Here is a 24,534-nt window from a genome sequence, read left to right as displayed (position 1 = left end):
TTGTTCTACGATAATATATTCAAAAAAATATTTTGCATACCGTCCATTCGAACTGAATGCTGCTGTAAAATATAGTTAGTTAAATTAATTTAAGATTAAAAAAAAAATCCATATTCTTACAAATTCATACAAAACAATAAAAATTTTTACCTTGAATAACGTTATCCAAGTTTGTTAATCCAGTTTTCGCTTTAACCATTTCTCAAAAAACTCACATTTTAGAAGGAAATAAGGAAAGCTAACATTATTCTGAAAAGTTCGAGAATACTACTAAGGGACGAAACAATTTCTGTAGCTGAAAGCTACAGAAATCGAACTAAGACACATCGATTACGTTAATAAATACTCAGAACAAACTGACTGCGTTTACGTCAACAGACACACATGGAACGCAACGTGGCAATGTTTTAGTTTTACCGGCAGTTTTATAAATCACCGCATAGTAGCGTATTCGAGTGCTGGAGTTGCGAATTCGCCGAAAACTGAATACCTAAATTAAAACTTTAGCGTGAAAATAAAAACAAATCATATCAACAATAATTATTTCACAGTGAAAACCATAGCTGCGGAGTCGGAGTCGGAGTCAATCTCATTTTGGAATAAAGGAGTCGGAGACGAATATCCAAGAATCGGAGTCAGACATTTGTCCTCCGTGTATCAATTTTTGCCGTAGCTACGAAGACAGAGTCGAAGTCGGGGAGTCGGAGTCCGATTAATTGTCGGGCACAGGAGTCGGAGTCGGAATCAGGTGCCTCTAAATTCTCGGAGTCGGAGTCTGGACTTTGGCGTCAAGAGCTATTTCCAACAAAATTTGTTTGAAAGCAAATTCGCCTCACAGTTCGAAATTGCATTGAATTTCCCCGTAGGTGCTAATGTTAAGTTTTTTTGAACTGGTCAAAATTGAACAAAAAAAAGTTCAAATCAAAAAGTGAAATATGGGAATGAGGTGTACTCGCCGAGATCTTTCAAACAAAAAAAAGTTTGTTCGAATCGGACTGTTCATTCAAAAGTTATTAGGGGGGGGGGGGCAGACAGACAGACAGACAGACCGACAGACATTTTTCCCCATCTCAATACCCTTCTTTCCAATTTTTAAACCCTACTTTCCAATTTTTAAATTTTTCGATATTTATTTAATTATTTTATTTATTTATTTATTTATTTATTTATTTTTTGTTTTGTTTTTCGCGACATTTTAAAGATGCATTAAGCCTTCTTTCATGCTTTTTTCTTCTTTTTCTGACTTTTACCCGGAAAGTAGGCTAAAAATTAAGAGATCTTATATAATTAGTTAGGTATTAAAATAATTCATCGTATAGTAATTAAAATCAGTGTTTATTTTATAATTGGGTGTTTATTTTAGTTGATTTTTGTACTGGAATTGTAAAATAAATTGTATTTATACATTTGGGTAGGAAATCGTACGTATGATCAATTATTTTTTAACTTTTTAGTTCCTTTTTGTTTTTTTAAGTCGGTTCTTTTTCTATTTGAAAATAATTTTTACTTTAATACTTACTTTGTTTCACAAGTAGTCGAGAATGTAATCTAATACAACTGTTATTTTCATGGTTTATTGTTTTGTACTGAAAAGATTCTAAAAATACCCCTGCTTGTTTGAAGCATCTTTAGCTTTCTGCTTAAATGTTTTATTTCCAAAACCGCTAATATGATTTTAATATTGTACATTTTACATCTTTTTTACTATCTCTTTTTACATGAAAAAAAAAAAACTTTCTTTCACTCTTCTCAGAACTATTTCTAGATTTTCAGAAGTAAACGGGCTTTGAAAAAATCTTCCAGTTATAAATCTGTACCTCAAAGCCAGAAGGACTTATTTTACAGGAGATAGGAAAAACTTTTTTTCTGCCGTATGCAAAGGATGGGACGCGTGCTCTTTTAAGCCTGGTAAAAAATTCAAAAGGATTTTATTGAAGAATTGCGTTTGCATGGCTCGATGCGAAATAAGCTTTTACGTGCTAATAAATGGTGCTTCACTAATAAACGGAAAATCGCAATTTTTGGACTTAGTCCGTAAGACTTTGAGGTACAGAAATGTGCAATTTTCTGACGGTATTTATGGAGAGTGAATCCAATAATTCAAATGCAGGCTAACACAGAACTTTGAGCACAATTTAAACACTAGAATTACGGAAGGGGTCATTTGACCCCAAGCAATCTTATTTTGTTAACTGCTTCTCTATCTTTATCTCCTTATTATTACTTATTTGTATTTTTATCTTCTTTACTAATAATAAAGCTGAAAGTCTCTCTGTCCGGATCTCTGTGACGCGCATAGCGCCTAGACCGTTCAGCCGATTATCATGAAATTTGGCACAGAATCGGTTTATTGCATGGGGTGTGCACCTCGAAGTAATTTTTCGAAAATTCGATTTGTTCTTTTTCTATTCCAATTTTAAGAACATTTTCCCGAGCAAAATTATCACAAGATGGACGAGTAAATTACCAAGTTACCATAATGTGGAACCGTAACATGGGCAAGCCAATTGGCGAAAAATTCATCATACATTTTTTGTAAATATACGAGCGAACTAAAAGACCTTTTAATTTTCTACTACGGGCAAAGCCGTGCGGGTGCCACTTGTTACTAATAATAAAACTGTAAGTCTGGATCTCTGTCTGGATGTCTGTGATGCGCATAGCGCTTAGACCGTTTGGTCGATTTTCATGAAACTTGGCACACAATTAGTTTATAGCATGAGGGTGTGCACCTTGAAGTAATTTTTCGAATATTCGATTTTTTTCTCTTTCTATTCCAATTTTAAGAAAATTTTACCGAGCAAATTATCATAATGTGGACGATCGCAAATTACCATGACGTGGTGGGCGAGAAAATTATCATAAGGTAGAACATGGGCGAGCAAATGAATATAGCAAATTTGGGAGAAATTCATCATCCATTATTTTTAAATATACAAGCTAACCAAATGACCTCTTAATTGTCTACTACGGGCACAGCCGTGCGGGTACCATTTTCATAAAAAGCTTAATCCTTCCTTCATTTTCCTTAAATAATCGTGCTGTTGAGTAGTATAAAGTTTTCAAGAATATCGATTTTATTTTAAACCAAAACAGGGTTATACGTAAAAGTGTGGGCGCATGTGATTTTGACCCTTTTGAGAAAAAAAGAAATGCAAATACATATACTGATGCTGAAACACAGCAAAACCTAAGAAATGCCTCTTTGAACATAGCATTGCAAGAACTTGAAGCATTTATAATGAATGCAAATGAAACAACGCTGGTTATTTTAAGGGTTTAAAAACTTTTATAAAATGCGTCATTATATATTCTTAAAATATCTGCATCATTAAGAAGATATTCCAGTCTAGGAATTTAAAAAAATCGAATATTTTCTCCCTTCATATTCTCAGAGTTTAGACCTTAAAGAATAAGTTTCTTAGAGGATTTATGGAAATTCAAATTATTTTTGGAATTTCAATTAATTTTGTTGAAATAAACTCTTTTGCTGAAATGAGACTGCAAAATTTAAAAGCGTTTTCCTCGAAACTAGTTTTTTCGATACGGTTAACAAGATATCTTAAGTTCTAATACAACGATTTATTTGAAATTTGGTACAGACTTTCTTAGTACTATCGAAATTGTCCCCACTTAGGGACTTTTGAAATTTTTGATTTTTATTATTTTTAAGAAAATACTAAAATTTGTTAAAGGAGCCAAAAAATGAACTTTTTTTTTTTTCAAAAAGACGCCATTTTGTGAAAAAAAAAAAGAAAAAACGAGCTGATGTGTGAATCACATGACTTCCTTTTACTCCAATTTAATGTCATTTCCCCATTATTCGCTATTTTAATGTGTTTCAATATTTATTCTCTAAATATCACCAACAATGGCCAAATTGAAACCAAAAAAAAAAAAAACTCCGCCAAATTTGTCGCCAAGTTGGCGACAAAACTTGGCGACCAAAAGACTGGCGATATATCGCCAAGTGTCCGACAAATTATAACGCCACTTGAGTTTACATCGAAATTAACAATGATTTCCCCCCAAAAAGGTGCAAAAGACCCCCTTAGGAACATCCGAAAGCAACCAAAAGGGGTGGTGCACAACTAGACCCCACTACGAGTCTATGTACCAAATTTCAACTTTCTAGGACATACCATTTTTGAGTTATGCGAGATACATACGCACATACGCACATACGCACATACGCACATACGCACATACATACAGACGTCACGAGAAAAGTCGTTGTAATTACCTCGGTGATGGTCAAAATGGATATTTCGCGTGTCTATACATTCTTAGGCACTTTTCCGCATGTGGTCGAATCGAAAAAAAAAACTCAACATTCATTTGGGGGTGAGCAAAATGGAAATTAAGGGCGATTTTTGAGTGAAAATTTTTTCGCGAATACAATACTTCCTTTTTTGTAAAAGGAAGTAAAAACGGCTGCGTCCAGACAATTCTACATCCTTGTTTAATAAAAATTAACCTTAGCTTAATGTTTCAGATCACTGGAGGATTGGAATCACGTCAACCAGGAGAACCCCCTTTTTTTAGAGTCCCCACTTTGCCAGCCTCCTCCAACTAAATTTTGAATTTTTTTTCAACTATTATGCATTTTTATACTTCTAAAGTATTAATAAAAAACTGATAAAAATAGATAGTGAAATTAGCTGCTGTTTTTTGTTTCAGCAACTATCATAAGATGGACGAGTAAATTACGAAATTATCATAACTTGGAACCGTAACATGGACACAAGCCAATTGGCGAGATACAAAATTATCATAACGTGGAATCATAACATGGGTACAAGACAACTGGCGAGAAAATTCACCATACATTATTTGTAAATACACAGGCTAACCAAAAGACCTTTTAATTTTTCTATTACGGGCAAAACCGTGCGGGTATCACTAGTTACTAATAATAAAGCTGAAAGTCTCTCTGTCTGGAGGATGTCTGGATGTCTGGATCTCTGTGACGCGCATAGCGCCTAGACCGTTCGGCCGATTTTCATGAAATTTGGCACTAAGTTAGTTTGTAGCATGAGGGTGTGCACCTTGAAACGATTTTTCGAATATTCGATTTTGTTCTTTTTCTATTACGCCTGAAAAATCACCTTAAAAAAAGCCTCTATACTAGAATACCCCCTTAAACAAACTTCATTCTAAATATGTTTATTTTTAGCTATTTTTTTAAATAAACAATACTGTGTAGGAAACTAAGCAGATTTCTTCTCAGAGGACAAAATGACCGCCTCCTTATTTCTAGTATACGAAAACCGTCGTAATTCTAGTGTTAAGCCTATTGCAAAAAGTTAACTAACGCAAATTAAACATGGAGATTTTCCAGAAATAACCAATCTCTAAGATACAAACGGATGACTCAGATTTTGGTGAAAAGTAGTATAAAGCCATGGACAAAATTATAAGTACACGTTGAAAAATGTAATTTATGCATGGAAGTAATCATCAACTGCAAACAAAATCAAACGTAAAGTACTACTTGTAAGTAGGAAACATTAGAAACCTGTTAGTATGAAATTAAATTACGATATAATTGTTAAACCACAAATTAATACAAATGAATTATGTGAAACATGGAAAAAATTATAAGGACATTATCAAATATGTCTCGAAAGAAAACAATATTCTACAAAGTCACTTTTCTTTTCAATTACCCTCATCAATCGTCCAGTCGTTGACTCAGAAAGTTCAGTTAAAATTTATTTAGATATGTTTTTACTCGCCAATTCAATGGATGACATCCGTTTGTCTTTATCTGCATATTGTGTCCCATCCGTAGACACTTTTCCAGTTAAAATGCCCCTAAGATTCTCTACGAGGTTTAAATAAAGACTTCTGGTGGTCCAGTCTAGAATTTTCACTGAATTAGCTTCGAACCATGAATGTGATGCACAAGACACATGGCAACTTCCTTTGTCTTGTTGAAACAGATGTGGTCACCACCTGTGATTAGGGGTGCATAAAGTAATATATTTTCAGCCAGTATATCAACATATGATTCCGTGTTCAAGGGATATTGAATAAACACAATTGATGGTGCTCCATTAGCTGCAATACCTGTCCACACCCATCACAAAACCGCCTCCGAATTGTCGTTTGGAAAAAAAGGTTTCGTTTTGCAAAACATTTTGCAGTAATGGTGAAAATCATCTGGTTCGTCCAAATAAAAATTATTTTCGACAGAAAGTACGACATGCTTCTATCGACACCAAAAAAGAAGCCTGTTTCTTAGCGAATTCCAATCTAAGCTTCTTTTGAAGCTTTCTAAACGGCGGATGTGACCGTAGTTTAGCACATGAAGTATTTGAATTCTTTTGAAAAACACTACGCACTGCACACTAGTGCACTATTACACTTGTACATTAGTCTAAGGTACACTCATTTATAGTTTAATTTGAGTAGAACTCTGCTTTTTTAAGCAAGCTAAATGAACAATTGTTTGTTTCCGGCGCTTGTGTTAAGCTTGCCAGTACCCTTTTTCGTGTCATACTCTTTTAGATTCTTCAAAAAACTAAAAAGTACTCACTGTTTCAGATCTGTTTACCTTCCTTGCAGTTTCACGTCCACTCATTCTACATTTTTTTGTAAGCACCATTCTGTCACTTTTCCCATTTAGAGAGTTGTGTGCTGTTTGGCCTCATTACAAACGAGATAAAGTGAACAGTCTTTTTGCGTAACAGTTTTGAGTTATTGTAAATAATCATATGATAAGACTAAATATGCAAATTTTTGTTCCTTGTCTCAAAATCAATGTGTGTCCTTATAATGTTTTCCAAGTGGTTAACTAGTAAAACCTTAAAAACTCATGCATTTTAATTATTTTTAAAATATTTTAAACAAAGTTTGTTTGAAAATATTTGATTTCGTGTATTCTTATCATGAAAATATTTGCATACTTTTCCAACCAAGTGGCGCTTAGAATTGCCGACTTTTTCTTCCTGTCCTTATAATTTTTTTTCCATGGCTGTATAAGCTATTTTTAATCTTAAGATTGGAAAAAGTACCGAAGAAAATGACAGAATCTCTGAGAGGAACTAAAGGGAGATTCCACTGAGAAAATTATACGATTGTTCAACGAAAATTCAAGGTTTTCACTTCCATTGTTAAATGAAGAAATGCTGTGAAACCGTATATGTTAAACTTTTACCGGAAGTTCACTGAACTTTATAAGTAATTTCTTGGGGGGAAAAAAGAAACTTTTGAATCGGGGTTAAAATTCTGCGTTAATTTGATGAAATAAGCACAGCCTGACGTCAAATGCGCATTGTGAGTAAAATTTGACGAAATACAGTAGACTCTCACAAATCCGGGTCGCAAAAATCCGAATTCCGGAATATTTGAATTGGTAATCAATATATTTTTTTTAATTAAAAATTCAGCAAATCTCATGCGATCATTCCGCAATTCATAAATGATATGTATTTTGTACCTTCGGCGGTTCATATTTTAACAGAATTGACAGCGTTTTTGATTCGACCATCCGGAAACTAAAAAAACTGTTAAAGAAAAATTTTAAAATATGATTCTTATGTGATCAGAGTGGTAGTCAGAGTGAACTGGAAAAAAAAAAACCACACACACACACACAAAACTTATCCAACAACCAACATTTAAATGAATTTTGACACCTTGAAATTCAAATAATGTTTTTCGCAATCACGAATTGCGACAGGACCCTACTCGTTGGGTTTCTCGTTTCTACAAATGGACTGGAATGGAAATGGCCTAGAAATTTGCACTTGTCATTATTATGACTAATAATTTTCTAGAATAGATAATACGAAGCATATCCATGAAAAGAAATGGTGATTAGAATGCACTAATAAAGAACTGCTTTTATGGCCGATATCCACAAGTACACTCATCATTAAGATTCGTTTCAGCGTTTAACGTTACATGTATTTTTATTTTTTATCAATCTTAAATGATGGGAATTAGTAATCTGAAAAATTCTTATTTAAATAAAGTTTTGTTTATTATCATCTACGTAGGTGTTTTTTTCCTGAAAATACATAATCTTCCCCCTTCCCCCCTTTTTTTAAATGTAAAGTCTGTTTGTGTATTACTCTGAAAAAAAAAACCCTAAAATCGAACAGCAGACAGTTTGAAACTATGACGACGAAAATTTCGCTATCTAAATAAGTATTAAAAACAAACATCGTCCTGCTAATCTGAAAAATCAGAGCAACATCAACATCGATCAAATGTGGCTAACAAGCAATTCCTGATTACTTTCGGAGAGCGATTCATGGGTCGAGCGGGTGCAATGTCTAAAATAAGTCAATTTTACACATTTAATTCCTTACCGCTCGGTGGCGTCAAAATCCTAGACTGATCTTTCGTTTCGTGCCCGTAATATTTCCGGGCGAAAGCGTAAAAATTCAAGTTAAGTAAAATCCCCAAAATAAATAATAAATATACGCATATTGTACCAACACTATTATCAGTATATTTGTCTAATTAAAAAAATTGCCACTTTTATGATCGTTTTCTTGAAAATAATAAGATTTTTAAAGGGTCAATATACTTTTAGTGTGCTGAATCGAACTAAACAAGTTTCTGCTCGTTAGGACAGACCGTTCCTGATTTACTTCAATTATATATATATATATATATATATATATATATATATATATATATATATATATATATATATATATATATATATATATATTTGAAAAGGCTGTATTTAACGTATGCTTTAAACTTGTAAAAAATATTTCACAAATATGCTTAAATATATCAAAAGTCAACTGTAATGATATTATAAATATCAAAATCAAGTGCCGTTTTTTTGTGATATTTTTAACCAGTAATTATTTTGTACGGTGCTAAATCGTTTTTAATTTTTTTAAAAATTTTTCTAGCGAATTCTCTATTTTGACTGAATCACGTTTTGGTTAAAGTACTGATTGTATTGGAACTTTAGACCAAGGGTACATAATATTGATATCTTGTTCCTGAGATAATACGAAGAATGATGTTTAGAAGAGGAAAGATAACCTTATCTTGAAGATCTCTGACATTTGATTATCACTCTAAGGAGTTGCTGGGTGTTTAGTTTATTTAATCAATTTCAATGCCAATTTCCGTGTCATTTTAAAGGACGGAAATCACCAGCAGCATGGATTTCCGGTTAGTGTTGTATTTTGCCGCGTTGCTGGCATCATCACAAGCGAATTATAAACCGGATTGGGCATCTTTAGATGCGAGACCGCTTCCCTCTTGGTATGATGACGTCAAAATCGGCATTTTCTTGCACTGGGGTGTGTTTTCAGTTCCCAGTTTTGGATCTGAGTGGTTTTGGTCAAATTGGGAAGGAAAAGCGAAGGGGTATCAAGAGTTCATGACCCAGAACTACAAGCCTGGATTCTCTTATCAGGAGTTCGGACCTCTTTTTACGGCGGAATTTTTCAACCCTGATGAGTGGGCGGATGTCTTTGAAGCATCCGGTGCTAAGTAAGTAAGTTTTTTTAATGTTCCTTTTTTTTCAATCCGAGATACCCATTCCCCCAGGAGTAAGGGTGCACCTCCTCCCCCCAAAGAGGTAAATATACGATAAAAAATAATTCGCCTAAAAATTTTCGCAACGCAATCTGTGCTATGATCCCCTTAGTTGGGCACTCCAGATGAAATTGTAATTCTCCCGGCACAGTGAAAATAAAATTTAAACATGATCCGAAATGCAAGCAGAACTGACGCCATAAATTAAAGTGATCAAATGGTCACCAATTCATCATTTGGTGTATTTAGCAATATGTCGTTAAATTTGGTGTCAAAAAAGTGGAGTCGAATTCAGTATCACTTAGCGTCAGTTTCACTCTCACTAAATTGTATTTATATTCATTTTAATAGATAGTGGATGGGTTAATCATGGCTAATTACGAAATACCGTTATTTCAAATATAATGCGCGAAAGTATTAATTTTATTTTCTTTTAATATTGTTTCAAAAGAAAAGCCGCAACGAATGATTGCAACTTGGTTGTAATTATTAGCTGAAATTTTGCTATTCTTCTCACAGCAACTTTTTATTTTAGGATGTAAGTTGGTTACAATGTACCCAGCTCATAGTATAAATGTAATAGCTCTCAAGTTGCTGTTTAAAAGCTACTCTCGCCGCTCATTTGTAATTGTAGAAATCTCTTGTGCTTCATTGTAATGTTCTGCGTAGTATAATAAATTAGTCAAATTGTGTGATATTGTGAAATAAGAACTATGAGTTTTTAAATGTTTAAAAATTTTACTTTTCTGATTCAAAAAAACACTACTTTTAAAGTATTTTTTTCCCCTCACATTTCTCACATGGTTTAAAGTAACTTTGTGTCGCAGAGTAACATTTCATTTCAAATGGTTTTTATAATTGTTATTTCTTAATTTTGGATCTATCTTAGTTGTAACTCTTGTGAACTTTTTTTCTTCTGATTTTAGAAAGCAAAAATTCCGAATGCATTTGGAATCTGCACATTTTTTTCTTATTTTTGGTGCCAAAAAATTTTTTTTCGTGTTGTCCATAATGTAAAAAAAAAAAAAAAAATTGTACTGTTCAAAAAATGGCGTTAAAATAGCGAAATCAAAAACTTTTTCTGTGCCTTTTTTTCAACAAGAGCTTTGTTAACTTTAATTTCGAGATCTATATTTGCCTTAAGTTTCATCTTAGGCGCTAATGTTTAGCTTTTTTCAAATGTTCAAAATTGAACAAAAAATGTTCAAACCAAAACGAACCTTTCTATACATGTTTTTCATCAAGAGCTTTTTCCAACAAAATTTGTTGGTAGCAAATCCGTCTTTAAGTTTGAGATCTATGTTTGCCTTAAATTTCCTCGTAGGAGCTTATGTTGTTCTTTTTTGAACTCTTCAAAACTGAACGAAAAATTGTTCAAATAAAAAAGTGATACATGAACTTGATGAACATGATAATGAGTACTCCTCGCTAAAATCTTTCGAAAAAAAAAAAGTTTGTTTGAATCGATCACTTCACTCAAGAGTCATCAGAAAGTGGGGGTTGGGGAGACACAGACTGACACACATTTTCCCCACCTCAAAACCCAACTTTCCAATTTTTAATTTTTCAACATTTTAAAAATTATTTTATTTATTTTTGCTTTTTTTAACGCTATTTTTTAGATGCTTATGCCTTCTCACATGCTTCTTTCTTCTTTCTTTTCTCTTTTTATGGGAAAATAGGCTAAAAGTAATTAATACCTGAAGTCTAACAATTTTTAAGGCAGACAACTTGAATCAGCAATAATACAATAACAACTTAAAATCAGCAAGTCAAATCCATACAGAAACTACCGAAAAAAAATATATATATATATTTTTTTTCGGTAGTTTTTATATGAATTTGACTTATATTAATATATATATATATATATATATATATATATATATATATATATATATATATATATATATATATATATATATATATATATATATATATATATATATATATATATATATATATATATACAAAAAAGAGGTATCATGATATTTCAATGGACACAAATAATTTCCAAAAATAGAAACATGCGAGCATCAGATCGCGTGTCATAAAATAGAGCTGATGCGAAACATAAAAAAGCCAAACTCAGTCCATTTACTTGTGACAACTGAAAAGAATTAATTCTACATTTCTATCGCAATTCGTGATGGCGAAAAACATAATTTGAATTCAAGACGGAGACCAAGAGCACATAATATTGTGTTAATGAGGTAATACGAAGAATAATTTTTAGAAAGGAAAGGCAACCTTATCCTTTAGATCTCTGACATATGATTATCACTTTTAGGAGTTGCTGGGGTGTTTTGTTTAGTTAATCAATTTCAATGCCTATTTTCGTGTCATTTTGAGAGACATTAAACCACGAGTAGAATGGATTTCCGGTTAGTGCTGTGTTTTATCGCGTTGTTGGCATCCTCACAAGCCAATTATAAGCCGGATTGGGCTTCTTTAGATGCAAGACCGCTTCCCCCTTGGTTCGGTGACGTCAAAATCGGCATTTTCTTGCACTGGGGTGTGTTTTCAGTGCCCAGTTTTAAATCTGAGTGGTTTCGGACACATTGGGAAGAGAAAGCGAATGGATATGAGGAGTTCATGACTAAGAACTACAAACCTGGATTTTCTTATCCGGAGTTTGGACCTCTCTTTACAGCAGAATTTTTCAACCCTGATGAGTGGGCGGATGTTTTTGAAGCATACGGCGCTAAGTAAGTAGTCTTTTTCGGTGGTATCGTTTATTGAAAACAAGGGTGTTCAACCTCCCTCCCCTAAGACCAATGGCGTACATCTCGCCAAATACCAAGATGACCATCCAAAAAAGAGAGTGCCCCCTCAAAAGAGGAAAAGTGTCTTAAAAATTCCAATGGTGCAATCTGCGTCATGATCTCCCTTGTTCAGCACCCGTGATGAAATTGTAATTCACCCGGCATAGTGAAAATAAAGTTCCAACATGATTTCGAATGCAAACGGAAATGACGTCATAAATTAAAGTAATCAAGGGGCATCGATTAATTAATTGGTGAACTTAGCTAGCGATATCTCGTAAATTTGGTGTCAAAAAGGATATGCCAAATCCATTATCAGTCACGCAATATTTCATTCCTCTTAAAAATTTATTTCTATGTATTTTAATAGGTAAGTAATGTGTTAATCATTTTTAAAATAAAATGTATGAATGGCCATGGTGGCCTAAGCGGTGCCAGCCGGTCGAATATCCTCCGTGTTCACTTAGGGTGACTGGGGCACTTTAAATATGTCGTGGTCTCAAACTTCCCTAACTTGCCATTCCAAAAAAAACACCTCTGGAAGTGCTGATCCAGAAGTCGTTCGGCTTCCAGTTTGGATAAAAATTATCGAATTTCATTTATCATGTGCTGTCTGAGTTAATTCGGACTTCTGTAAAACGAAAGCCGTTTACCTTTCTGCTTTGAACAGGGTAGCATTTTCTACTTGGGCTCGGATACCTGAGTGCACAGCCATTTGGATGTACGTACTGTATGAGATAGATTAATGAATTACTGTAGCGACATAGAGAATCTAAGTTATCATGAATAACTGTAATTGCTTCTCTGTAAAAATAATTCGTGCTTTTTTTCAGTCCAGATTAAGAAGCTTTTAATGTAGAGACATAGGGGATCAAAGTTACCCTAAATTACTGTAATTGCATCTCTGTAAATTTGTTCATGCTTTTTTAGTTTAGATTAATGAGGTTTTACTGTAGAGACATAGAGAATTAGTTACTCTCTGAGTGAGTGTAATTGCTTCTTTGTAAAATTATTCATGCTTTTTTTGTCCAGATTAATGAGGTCCTACTATAGAGACATAGAGAATCAAAGTTACTCTTGGAATGACTGTAGTTGCTTCTTTGTAAAATTATTCATGCTTTTTTGCCTAGATTAATGAATTCTCACTGTAGAGACATAGACAACCAAAGTTACCTTGATTGACTTCAATTGCTTCTCTGTAAATTTGATCATGCTTTTAAAGCATATTTAAAGTAACCTTTTGACCTTTTTTAACAACGTAAAATCTAATCAGTCAGCTATACAAAACCCAAAAGAATTTAATTTCTGTCGAGTAGCGGAATATTTCTTAATTACTTTTCATATTCTGCGAGGCAAAATCATAATGAACCAATAAATGCTTTGAGTTTCAATTCTGATAGTAGCTAAATACAGGTGTAAATATTCTTTTCAAATTCAAACTCTGCTGCGGCAAAGTAAAGATGGAACTTATGCTTGACATTTGAATTTAACCTTTCAATATTAAATTAATAGGAAAACGTCGAATTGAGTTTCGAACAAGCGTTGACGATGTGTATGTTGGCATTAATTAAAATGTTTGCGTTGAATTATTACTAAGTTTTGGGAAGAATATCTTTCAAAAGTTTCCTCTAAATGATGTTTTTGAGCTCGTTGACTTTCCAAAAATAACTTTGAATATAATTGAGGAGTCATCATTATGTTTAATGTCAAATTATGTATTTTCTTTTCCTATACCTAACTTTAAATTAAATACAAAATTTCATTAATGTAGATATTTTTATATTGGGTATTTAAAGTAGGTTCTAAGATGATGTCAGAACTATTTCCGGTTTGCTTCAATCGCTCGCTGCTAGAAATATAAAATTAAAATTTAACTTTGCATGCGAGTAATATCCAAAGAAAATATATTAAATTTTTGAGGAGGAAGAGCGGTTTAACCCTCAGAACCTTTTTCGTTTTAATTCATATTGACAATGTCCGTGCTACGCTAATATATGCACTCGTGACTTTTTTTAATACGCTTTTACTAGCTTCATTTGTATGTTTGTGAGTAACTCTCCTTTGGACTAAGAGTTAGTGGCTTATTACTGTTAGTACATTACACCCCTTTATAAGCGTTCTTGGCCGAGCGGTCTAAGGCGCGGGTCTTCGCTGACGTCCACCTCCGGGAATCATTGGACGTGCGTTCTAATCGGTATACGCCCAAAATGTCGCGGCCAAAATGTCGCGGGCCAAAATGTCGCGGCCAAAATGTCGCCGTCCCAAAATGTCGCCGTCCCAAAATGTCGCCGTCCCAAAATGTCGCCGGTCCAAAATGTCGCCGTCCCAAAATGTCGCCAGTTTAAAATGTCGCCGGTCCAAAATGTCGCCGGTCCAAAATGTCGCCGGTCCAAAATGTCGCCGGTCCAAAATGTCGCCGGTTCAAAATGTCGCCGTCCCAAAATGTCGCCGGTCCAAAATGTCGCCGGTCCAAAATGTCGCCAGTCCAAAATGTCGCCAGTCGAAAATGTCGCCAGTCCAAAATGTCGCCAGTCCACAATGTCGCCGATTCAAAATGTCGCCAGTCCAAAATGTCGCCAGTCCAAAATATCGCCGGTTCAAAATGTCGCCAGTCCAAAATGTCGCCGGTCCAAAATGTCGCCGGTCCAAAATGTCGCCGGCCCAAAACTCGCTAGTTGAATTGGTACGAAAAATTTAAATGTACGTCGATGCTTTTCAGCATAAAAGTTGCGAAAGAATATTAATTGCCTTTTAAAGTAAGTTCCTTCAAAAATTCCAAACGTTTTCTCCTGTCTTAATTCGTAAGCATCAGATTAATTCCAGAAAATTAATAGTTTTCAGAAAAACATACGCTTTTCTGTATACTATTAAGAACGTAAACATGCGAAAGGCTGCTGCAACGGATTTCTCTTTCTCGTTTAATCTGATTAATAATAATACTCAAGATGTAAAGCAAAGGATCAAGATGTAACGCAAGGATTCAGACAAAAAATTGGTATGGAAGTAAAACTAAACTGTTCTAAAGGCGAATGAAAGAATAGGGAGGCGCTATGTGAATATGGCAAGAGAATAGGCGGTTTGTATTTTTTGGCGTAATGAAGTAGAAACAAATAACTCCTTCACTCTAGCATATTATTACCTTAGTGACAAGTCAGTAATTTAGGGGATCAGGCGGAATGGCCCCCGACTTTGAATTTTTTTTTTTTATATATACAAGTGGAAGTGCTTTTTATAGCAATCCTATGAAATTTGCATTGGTTATATGCCCGTTATCCTCCCTCTCCCCTTTCACTAGAAAAATTCGAAATCACGGGCCAGGGTGGAAATCAAGTAGAAAGGTATCTTAATGAAATTTAATTTTCTCATAGATTTTTTAACATCACCCTAAGAACTGTAAAAAAAAAAAAAAAACTGTACGTTTTCAGTGAGATATACGTTGGTTAAAGTAAGATCAAAACTGTTCCGAGACTTTTTCTGGAAATGAAACTGAAGAAGTTTAACAAGACTGCTCGAGACCTTCCTCTGAGAGGACATTTGTATGTCCTTTGCGACCGGGATTTTAGGACAGCAAAACAAATGTTTAACAGAGATGACAGATTATTGCCGTGGAAACTCTGCCTTATGAGTAAAATTCTGAAATTACGTCGAAATCTTCACCGTCAAATCTTTTGAAATCAATGAAACCCGTAATTGCTAAAACAGGTGTCTTTCACTCAGGTTTTTGAAAACGACTCTACGCGATGACAAATATTTTCAATTCTCAACATTCATGAAATTTATATATTTGATAGAACATCAAGGGGGACAATTTCAGAACATGTATTTTATTAGAGGTTTTCAAGAGGATACTTTCATGCTTGCGAAGTAGCGCTTGTCAGCTGAATCACATTTTCCAATTTTAAATAGAAAAGAAAAAATTTCACAATGTAGGGTGAAATAACTGATATCAATGAGATTATTCAGATCAATTTTGACCTAGACTTATTTTTAAAATGAGTTTCAAAAAGTAATAGTTCTAGCTCAATATAGCTTGGTAATTCAGAAAGAAAAGAATACTGATAATAATAATAATAAACAAATAAGTTTTCCCCTCTCAGAAAAAAAATGCTGTTTTAATTATTGAATTTTTACTACGCAAATTGTATAAGAATGCAAACTCAGTTTTTATTTAACACCCACGCTAGTTAAAGTGCTACAAAAATGAGAGGAATACACGGCTAATTTAGATTTTATTGATATCTTGCTCAACCTCTCATATTTAAATTCAGTATATTTTTCATTGTTTATTTAATTACACTGACTCACGTAAACGATTACGAAACTCAACTTAGAACGAAAATAAGGCTTGTTTTCGTTTAATTTCACTTGCATTCTACATTTTTGTATGAATCCTCGCATTACTTCTTGAGATATAGCAGTCACATAAAACGATTAAAAATATTCGGTGATCCATCCTTTTGGGATGACTGAAGCCAAAAATAAATGAGCAACTCGCCCTTTAAGATATACCTGTAGACCAAATTTTGTCTTAACCCTTGTACAGTAGACCCTCGTTTTACGCGGGTGTTATGTTCCACGGAAATGCTGCGTAAATCGAAACCGCGTAAATTGAGACCTAATATCAAAAATAGGGAATGGGTTCAAAATAGGGATTAGGTTCCGTAGATAAAAAAATACTTCATTCTAGTGATGACTAATTGTATGAAAAGTTTAATGTGTACTTATATCGATTTTTATGCATAATATGCATAAAGAAAACAAACTAATTTCGTGTTCTGTTTATGAAGAAGAGCTGGCTATGATAGTCTTTTGGTAGTCATTAAGAATTTTTCCTCTAATTCTTTGCTGAGCATTAACGCATCCATGACCACTTGCGTCATTTCCTAGATAAAATCTTCCTTTACTAACAAATCAGAAAAAAGATTATTTCTATTGTCTACGAATGGTTCAAAATTTTCAATGTGAGCGTTTTTGGTTGTGTGTCACCGGAGTCGGTATCCTCGTTGGTTTTGACCTCCTTTGTCACTCCTAAAAGCTCTTCTTCCAGTGAGTTCTGAACTGTGTGAGTTTAATCACTTTACTTCTATAATGGAAAAAGCTCTGGAACCAATCGCATAAAATGTCTCCAAGGACCCAAGTTTGATTATTAGCACGCCAAAATGCAGTTAGTTACGAGTAATCTGCAATCTATAGGGGCTTAGGTTTTGAAAGAGAGGAAAATGTTACCTGTTTGCATTGCCGCATCAGCGTAAAACCGAAACTCATCTGCGTAAATAAAATAAAGGTGTCAAATCTTCAACCGCGTATAATCGAAACCGCGTAAAATAAACCTGCTGAAAACGAGGGTCTACTGTATTACTTTTTGAGATATATCAGTCACAGATAAAAAAAAAAAGAAAGGGAAAAAAACATTCCATTGCTCCACCCTCTGGTGTTATTGGCCCCGAAATCTGTCCCCCTGCTGCTTCCTAACATTTTATTTGATTCCGTTCATCATTTTTTGAGCAATGACAGTCACGCATATCGATGAAAACGTTCAGTTACTCCACTATCTTGAACGAATTGACGCAAAAAAACCACGCAGCCCTAAATCATATATGGGTACTTGCGGGTATTGTTCGAATTCTTACCACAGGTTTTGACGTAGAATGGCCCCAAAAAATCGGTCACATACAAACGCACACTATTCTTGAAGAAAAGTTTTAAAAAATTTATCGAACGTCAGAACTGAAAGCCGTCAGAACGTTTTACAGTTGGTAGATAGCGAGTCACAAGAAATAAGATAACGTAACACTTGCATTCTATTTGTTTGCTGAAAAACAGCCGAGAGTTGCGAATCAAAACGGAATAATCTTTTTAGAATTCATCAAGAAACTCAGTTAGTTCAGTCCCATTTTTAACGAAGACATTCATTAAAGGCAATAATCATTAATTCTGCAAATTTGGTGTTAAACAGCATTTTTGTACATTCGCATTTTTCTTACCAACTGAATGAGCGAATTTTGGTTCTACGACATTTTGGCCCGGCGACATTTTGGCCCGGCGACATTTTGGACAGGCGACATTTTGGCCCGGCGACATTTTGGACAGGCGACATTTTGGCCCGGCGACATTTTGGACCGGCGACATTTCGGCCCGGCGACATTTTGGGCCGGCGACATTTTGGATCGGCGACATTTTGGCCCGGCGACATTTTGGACAGGCGACATTTTGGCCCGGCGACATTTTGGACCGGCGACATTTTGGGCCGGCGACATTTTGGATCGGCGACATTTTGGACCGGCGACATTTTGGACCGGCGACATTTTGGCCTGGCGACATTTTGGACAAGCGACATTTCGGCCCGGCGACATTTTGGACCGGCGACATTTTGGCCGCGACATTTTGTCCCGCGACATTTCGGTGGCGACATTTTGACCCCAAACCGTTCTAATCCCATCTACACCGAAACTCAATTTATAATCTTCCAACTCATATTCCGCCCACTTTTTGTGATCGGATTCTTTTAAAATTTGGAATGCAACCTCAGACCCAATGACAATGCAATATTCTATAACCAAACTAATTTATTAACGATAAGTTATTAGTTTATTCTAATTAACACGCCTTTATTATCTTAACTTGTATGTTTGTGGGTCCAACTTTCTTTTGGACAAATAGCCAGTGGCTTATTAGAATTTCTTTTAACGTACAAATCAGAGCTGCGGAGTGTAACAATGTTTGCACATGAATTTACCAGAAAGCATTCAAAATGTCTGATGCAAATAATGCAATAGAATTTCAAGATACATTCCATTGTTATAAAACAATATTTTAAAAAAAATTAAAAAAAAAAAAAACACGCTTTTGTAGCAAAAAGAACTAAAAAGTTAAAAATAATCTTCAGATGACAAGTATATAAAGTAATTGACCAAACACTTAATTTTACTGTAATAAAAAAAGTGGGGGGCTGCTTATTTACATTTTTGCATGGATAACAAGTGGGAGAAATTTAAGACAATTGATAAAAAGCCCCCATGCTTTTTTTCTATTACAGTAAAATTAAGTGTTTGGTAACTTTATATACTTGTCATCCAAAGATTATTTTTAACTTTTTAGTGAATGAATGATAATAACATTTAACTGTAGGAGTGAAAAATTAGATTTATAGCATTAGTACAGTTTTGAAGTGTTATAAACTGAAAAAAAAAAAAAAAACAGAAGATCCAGTAACTTTTCACAGGTATGTACGAATGTTTTTTTACTTCTAAATAAAAAAAGAAAATTTATCTATGCATTCAACGAGTACATATCCCACAGTTGTCTATAATTTTTAAGTTTTTGTACTGATTTTACCTATAAATGTAATAAAATATTGTATATCATGAATGCAAATAATATTTTAGTTCCATACAAACACTTTCTACTTAACTATTAATTAATTTAACGGCTCTCAAGTATTTTGTGTACATTTGCTTTGTTGGCGAGTAGCTTCTTGCCAAGTTCCTGTAAACAGTTGATGCGTTTAAAACAAGTTTTAGATTTGATTGAATTTAAACATTAGTATGCCTGCGTATGAAATAATTTCAAAATATTGATTACAAGACATAAGAACCCATAAATTTTCAGTCAATAACAAAACATTTTAAACATATATTTCTATATACCCGTCATTACAAGGAATAAACATCAAAACAAATGAAAAATGCAGTTACATTATATTTTAAAGTCCGGGAAGAAGGGGAGAGGGGGAGTCCAATTATTTAAATCTGGAAAAAGGTTTTCGGCGTTGCCTATGCCAGTAACAATAATCAGAAACGATACCTTTTAGAACTTATCTTTCAGCATTGCTCAAAACTCTGTTAATCTTCTAATAATTCTTATAGTGAAAGTTTCAGTACTATTTCTTAAAAAATCACACACACGCGCTCAATTTAACTATAACAATGAACAACAATGAAAACTCATCGCAATAATTCAGGCTGAAAACTTTCGCTTACTCACAACACAATTGGTCGATCTAATGTTCTCAGAAAAAATAGCAACTCTTATTTGTTAAAACATGTTTCCAAAACAAAATAAAAATAAATTTATGCAGACGATAAATTACAAAATTGGGAAGTTGAATAATTCTACTTTGTTTTTTTTCTTGCTTGACTTTAATCTTTTTTAATAATATTGCTTCTTGGAAGCAGACGATATTTTTTCACAATTCATATTCATTTGAACTGAACAGAGACGGGCAGACTTTACCAAAATAAAGAGATACATTTAATTTTCACAAAGTGTCTCGATCCACCAGAAAATGTTTGTAAAAATTATATATAAATTAGTAATGCTAATAACTTTTGCATATTTATTTACGCAGATAGTTAAAACAGGAAGCAAGACACATTCTAAAAACCTTCTGGTAAACAATCAACGTTTAAGAGTCGAAATTCAAGATAATAAAATCAACAAACCTAATAAATCTTTACATTATGTGCTGAAACACAATTCAAAATACAATTCATCCGAAGTCAATTCTTATTAAAAGATGTGCACTGCATATTATTTGCTACTTTGGTAAGCTTGGTGTACAACTACTGATTGCTAGTTTTGCGTGTTCGGAATCAGAGTCCGCTCTAAAATTCCCGGATTTGGAGTTAGACTGAGTTTGACGCAAAATGGTCGGAGCCAGAGTTTGAAGGTTTTGAAACTCCCGAGTTGAATTCGGAGTCGGATTGCTTTTGGAATGAAAGAGTTGGAGTCGGAGTCAAAAAAGGCTCTAAAATTCCCTGAGTTGGAGTCGGTTCTTTTTCTTTCGACTCCGCAACCCTAATTTGCTGCAGGACTGCGGAGTCAGAGTCGGAGCCGGACTGATTTTGGAGTTAAAGAGTCGGAGTCAGAGATCAAAGGTTTCGAAACTCCAAGTCAAAATCTGAGTCGGACTGCTTTTTGCGTAAAGGATTCGAAGTCGGAGTTGGAGGCTCTAAAGTTCCCTGAGTCGGAGTCGGTCATTTTTTCCGACTCCACAACCCTAATTCGTAGCAGGGTTGCGGAGTCGGACTGATTTTTAAGTAAAATAGTCGGGTTCGAATGCTCTAAATTCTCGGAGTTGGTCATTTTACTTCCAACTCCGCATCCCTAATTAGTAGCAGGGCTGTGCAGTCGGACTCTGAGCCGGACTGATTTTGATGGAAAGAGTCACGGCTTTTAAACTCTGAATTGAAATCATAGTCGGACTGTGTTTTGGGTAAAGGAGTTGGAGCCAGAGTCTGTTATTTTTCTACAACTTTTCAGCTCTGATTTGTAGCCCCGACATCATAGCACCGTCGCATGAAAAATGTTTAAAGCGAAAAGAGCGATTGCGTGCCAAAACGCGACAACTTCCCAGACAAACTAGTCACCTGACCTGGGAAACATCGGGTGCCTAGCTTATCTCATTGAGACATTTGCTGTGGCTCGCTCCATTAGTATTCCTTCTCAATGATTCTACTCCCTCAACTGAGAAAAAGTTGCGTCTGCAGTTAGGGTTTTTTTTCGAGGGAAGGGGGGGGGGGCAGCTAATTGTAATTTAAAAGATGACAGTCGCAAAACTGGCGTACATAAGCTATGCTTTTACTAAGAATTATTGAATCACACAAACTTCTAATGTTGAAGGAAGTTTGAATGTACATATTGAAACAACAAATTGAATTAAGTTGCAGTTAATACATTTAAACTTATCAAAACTATTCTAGTACATTACATAATCGCTCAATATACGTAAACAAAACAAACAAATAAAGTGACAACACTTTTAGATGAAGAGCTATAAAGGAATACAGAAGAGCTTAAAAACCATGAGCTTATTTCATTCGATAACCCGTAGTAAAAGTAATCGCTTCTGTCGGCCTGTCCTCTATCGTCGTTTTTTATTCGAATTGTTTAGATGACTTTGTAATAATTGTAACATCTTTCAACACGAACTCCCTGTCAAAGCCGGACATCATTTATGGACAACCCCCTGATCGAGTGCCGAAATTTTGGGACTCGATTGTGTTATAACATTGTCATCAGAGTGTAACATTGAAATATGTACACATTTGTTTTTTTTTTTTTTTTTGTTAAATGAACTAAAAAATATGAAGTGGTACAAAGCTCACTATCGCGATTTAAAACTAACTCTGTCACTCAGTCTATTCTGTATTACGATTTATTATTATTGTATGCATTTATAGTTTTTCCTTTTAGACCTTTTTTTGTTTGATCACCCGAAATTGAGGCAGTGAAAAGTAAAGTACTGTAAGTGCCAAAATTAAAAATTTGAAGACAACAAAGTAATGTTTTAAAAATGTTAAACTTACACAAATTATTTAAAAAATAGTCAGATCGTATGTTTTAAGCATGCTCTTTCAGAAAAAAAAACACTTTTAAAATTTTGGAAACGACCCCATTGTCCCCTAGTGGTTGCTACTTTACAGCATGATTTAGGAAAAAAAAATCAGTAAAAGCCTACCTCCCATTAAAATCTCGAATAGCGTCTGCGAAGGGGAAAAGCGTCTGAAAATGTGTGCGTCTTCCATCCGTTTGTTCCGTCTACTCAATCCATTTTGTTTTATGTTTGTTTCAAAATATGAGGCTTTCATAATCACGAAGGGATGGTAATCCGTCTACACTTTCATCATCGAGCCCTGAAAGCACTAAAACTCTTTATCAGTTTCACTTGTCAGTAATCTTTGCATGTAACGATAAAGCATCTATTTGTTCCTGATTAGTTAATCACATTTTATCCACTCAATCACTGGTTGCAGAAAGCGATTTGCTTTAACGCTCGAAATTGTTCGAGCAAGATGGCTACCAGAATTTTCTTCTCAATCTTCTTGTGGCTAGGACTCTGGTCGTATTCCAATGGAAATTATGTCCCTAAGTGGGAATCTTTAGATTCGAGACCGTTGCCGTCTTGGTTTGATGACGCCAAAATTGGTATTTTCCTGCACTGGGGATTATTTTCCGTCCCATCATTTGGTTCCGAATGGTTCTGGGCGTACTGGAAGAACAACGACTCTGATTATGTGAAATTCATGATGACGAACTTCAAACATGGGTTCGAATACCAGGATTTTGGACCAATGTTTACTGCCGAATTTTATGAGCCACAAGAGTGGGCGGATCTCTTCCAAGCTTCGGGCGCTAAGTGAGTTTCAGATAAAATTAAATGAATTTTTATTTAATGTCATGTCAAAGGCGTGCTAAGTACCGTAATTTTTTATAAATACATATACAGTCTGTCCACCGATGAGATGAAAAGGCAAACATAAGGTTTATAGGCGGAAATAGACGCTTCTACTAGTTTTCAGGGATGTCAGCTTTTGCAGATGTATGTTAGTCTCTAAAGTAAGTAGATTCACATTCAAATCAGCGGAAATAAGCATCAAAAAATTTTACTTTTCCCCCTCATTCAGATAGACTCGCCTTAAATGGACGTTTGCCCATTCCACATAATTCCAAGAGACACTGTACTATTATTCCTCTAACTTTAACTCTAGTTTTATAAGTATTGTGCATACACAGTTACAATTGTCAGTCAGTAAGTACTGTTAAAATCTAGCTTTCAGCTTTCTTTGCTTTGTTTTTATTTTGATATTTAATCAAATTAGATTCTTGTCTACTTAATATGGAAACATTTCTTCTACATATAGTTTAATTTAAACGCATGAATTGCAACCACAGTTCTTTAATTGACAAAGTTGGAGTGATAGAATATTTAAAAAGTCGTTAGTCAAAAACCGATTCATATCGCTAATCTTTAATGAAACCGAATTTTTCAAAAAAGAAAAACGAAATCAAATTAGATACTTTCCTCATTAGTATGGAAACATTTCTTTTGTATACAGTTTGTTTTAAACGATTTAGAAGATCAGCTCTATTTAAAATGTCTATAATTTCTGCCTGATGCTATTAATCGTACTTTATGTTTTTTAATTCTTTATATCCATTAAATTAGGTAATCAGGTGCGACCTAGTATTAAAATTCGCTCAATTCATAAATTTTTAAATGTGATTTTATTTCCTAATTTGATATTTCTTAGGGGATGCTGTAACGCAGAAAAACGATTTGAGAAAATTCTCTCCATCAGGTCAAAAACCTATTTTCTTTCCGGTCAAAATTTGTCCAATCCGCGATTTCTTTAATAAATATCTAATGTAAAATTAAAAAAGGAAAATATTTTTATTTAGTTTTAATACGTAAGGTCTCAAATATGTCTTTCAATAAATTGACCTTAAGTAAGAGAAAGAATAGGAAGAA

General features: G+C 34.3%; 1 protein-coding gene across 2 annotated transcripts in view; it reads left to right on the top strand.

The window, feature by feature from the left end:
- Positions 1 to 9,081: 9,081 nt before the first annotated feature.
- Positions 9,082 to 24,534, top strand: part of LOC129217633 (alpha-L-fucosidase-like) — a 60,419-nt gene continuing 44,966 nt past the window's right edge. Inside the window, exon 1 of one of the 2 annotated variants that reach the window (XM_054851962.1) lies at positions 9,082 to 9,474. In XM_054851962.1, the coding sequence (XP_054707937.1) occupies positions 9,140 to 9,474 (335 nt within the window). In that variant the 5' untranslated portion in view covers positions 9,082 to 9,139. Of the gene's footprint in view, positions 9,475 to 11,837; positions 12,228 to 24,534 lie in introns of those variants that run through there. The other variant, XM_054851963.1, reaches the window with a different exon arrangement.

The sequence above is a fragment of the Uloborus diversus genome, chromosome 2, assembly GCF_026930045.1.
Source record: "Uloborus diversus isolate 005 chromosome 2, Udiv.v.3.1, whole genome shotgun sequence".
Classification (NCBI taxonomy): domain Eukaryota; kingdom Metazoa; phylum Arthropoda; class Arachnida; order Araneae; family Uloboridae; genus Uloborus; species Uloborus diversus.
This window is presented reverse-complemented; position numbering and strand designations above follow the sequence as displayed.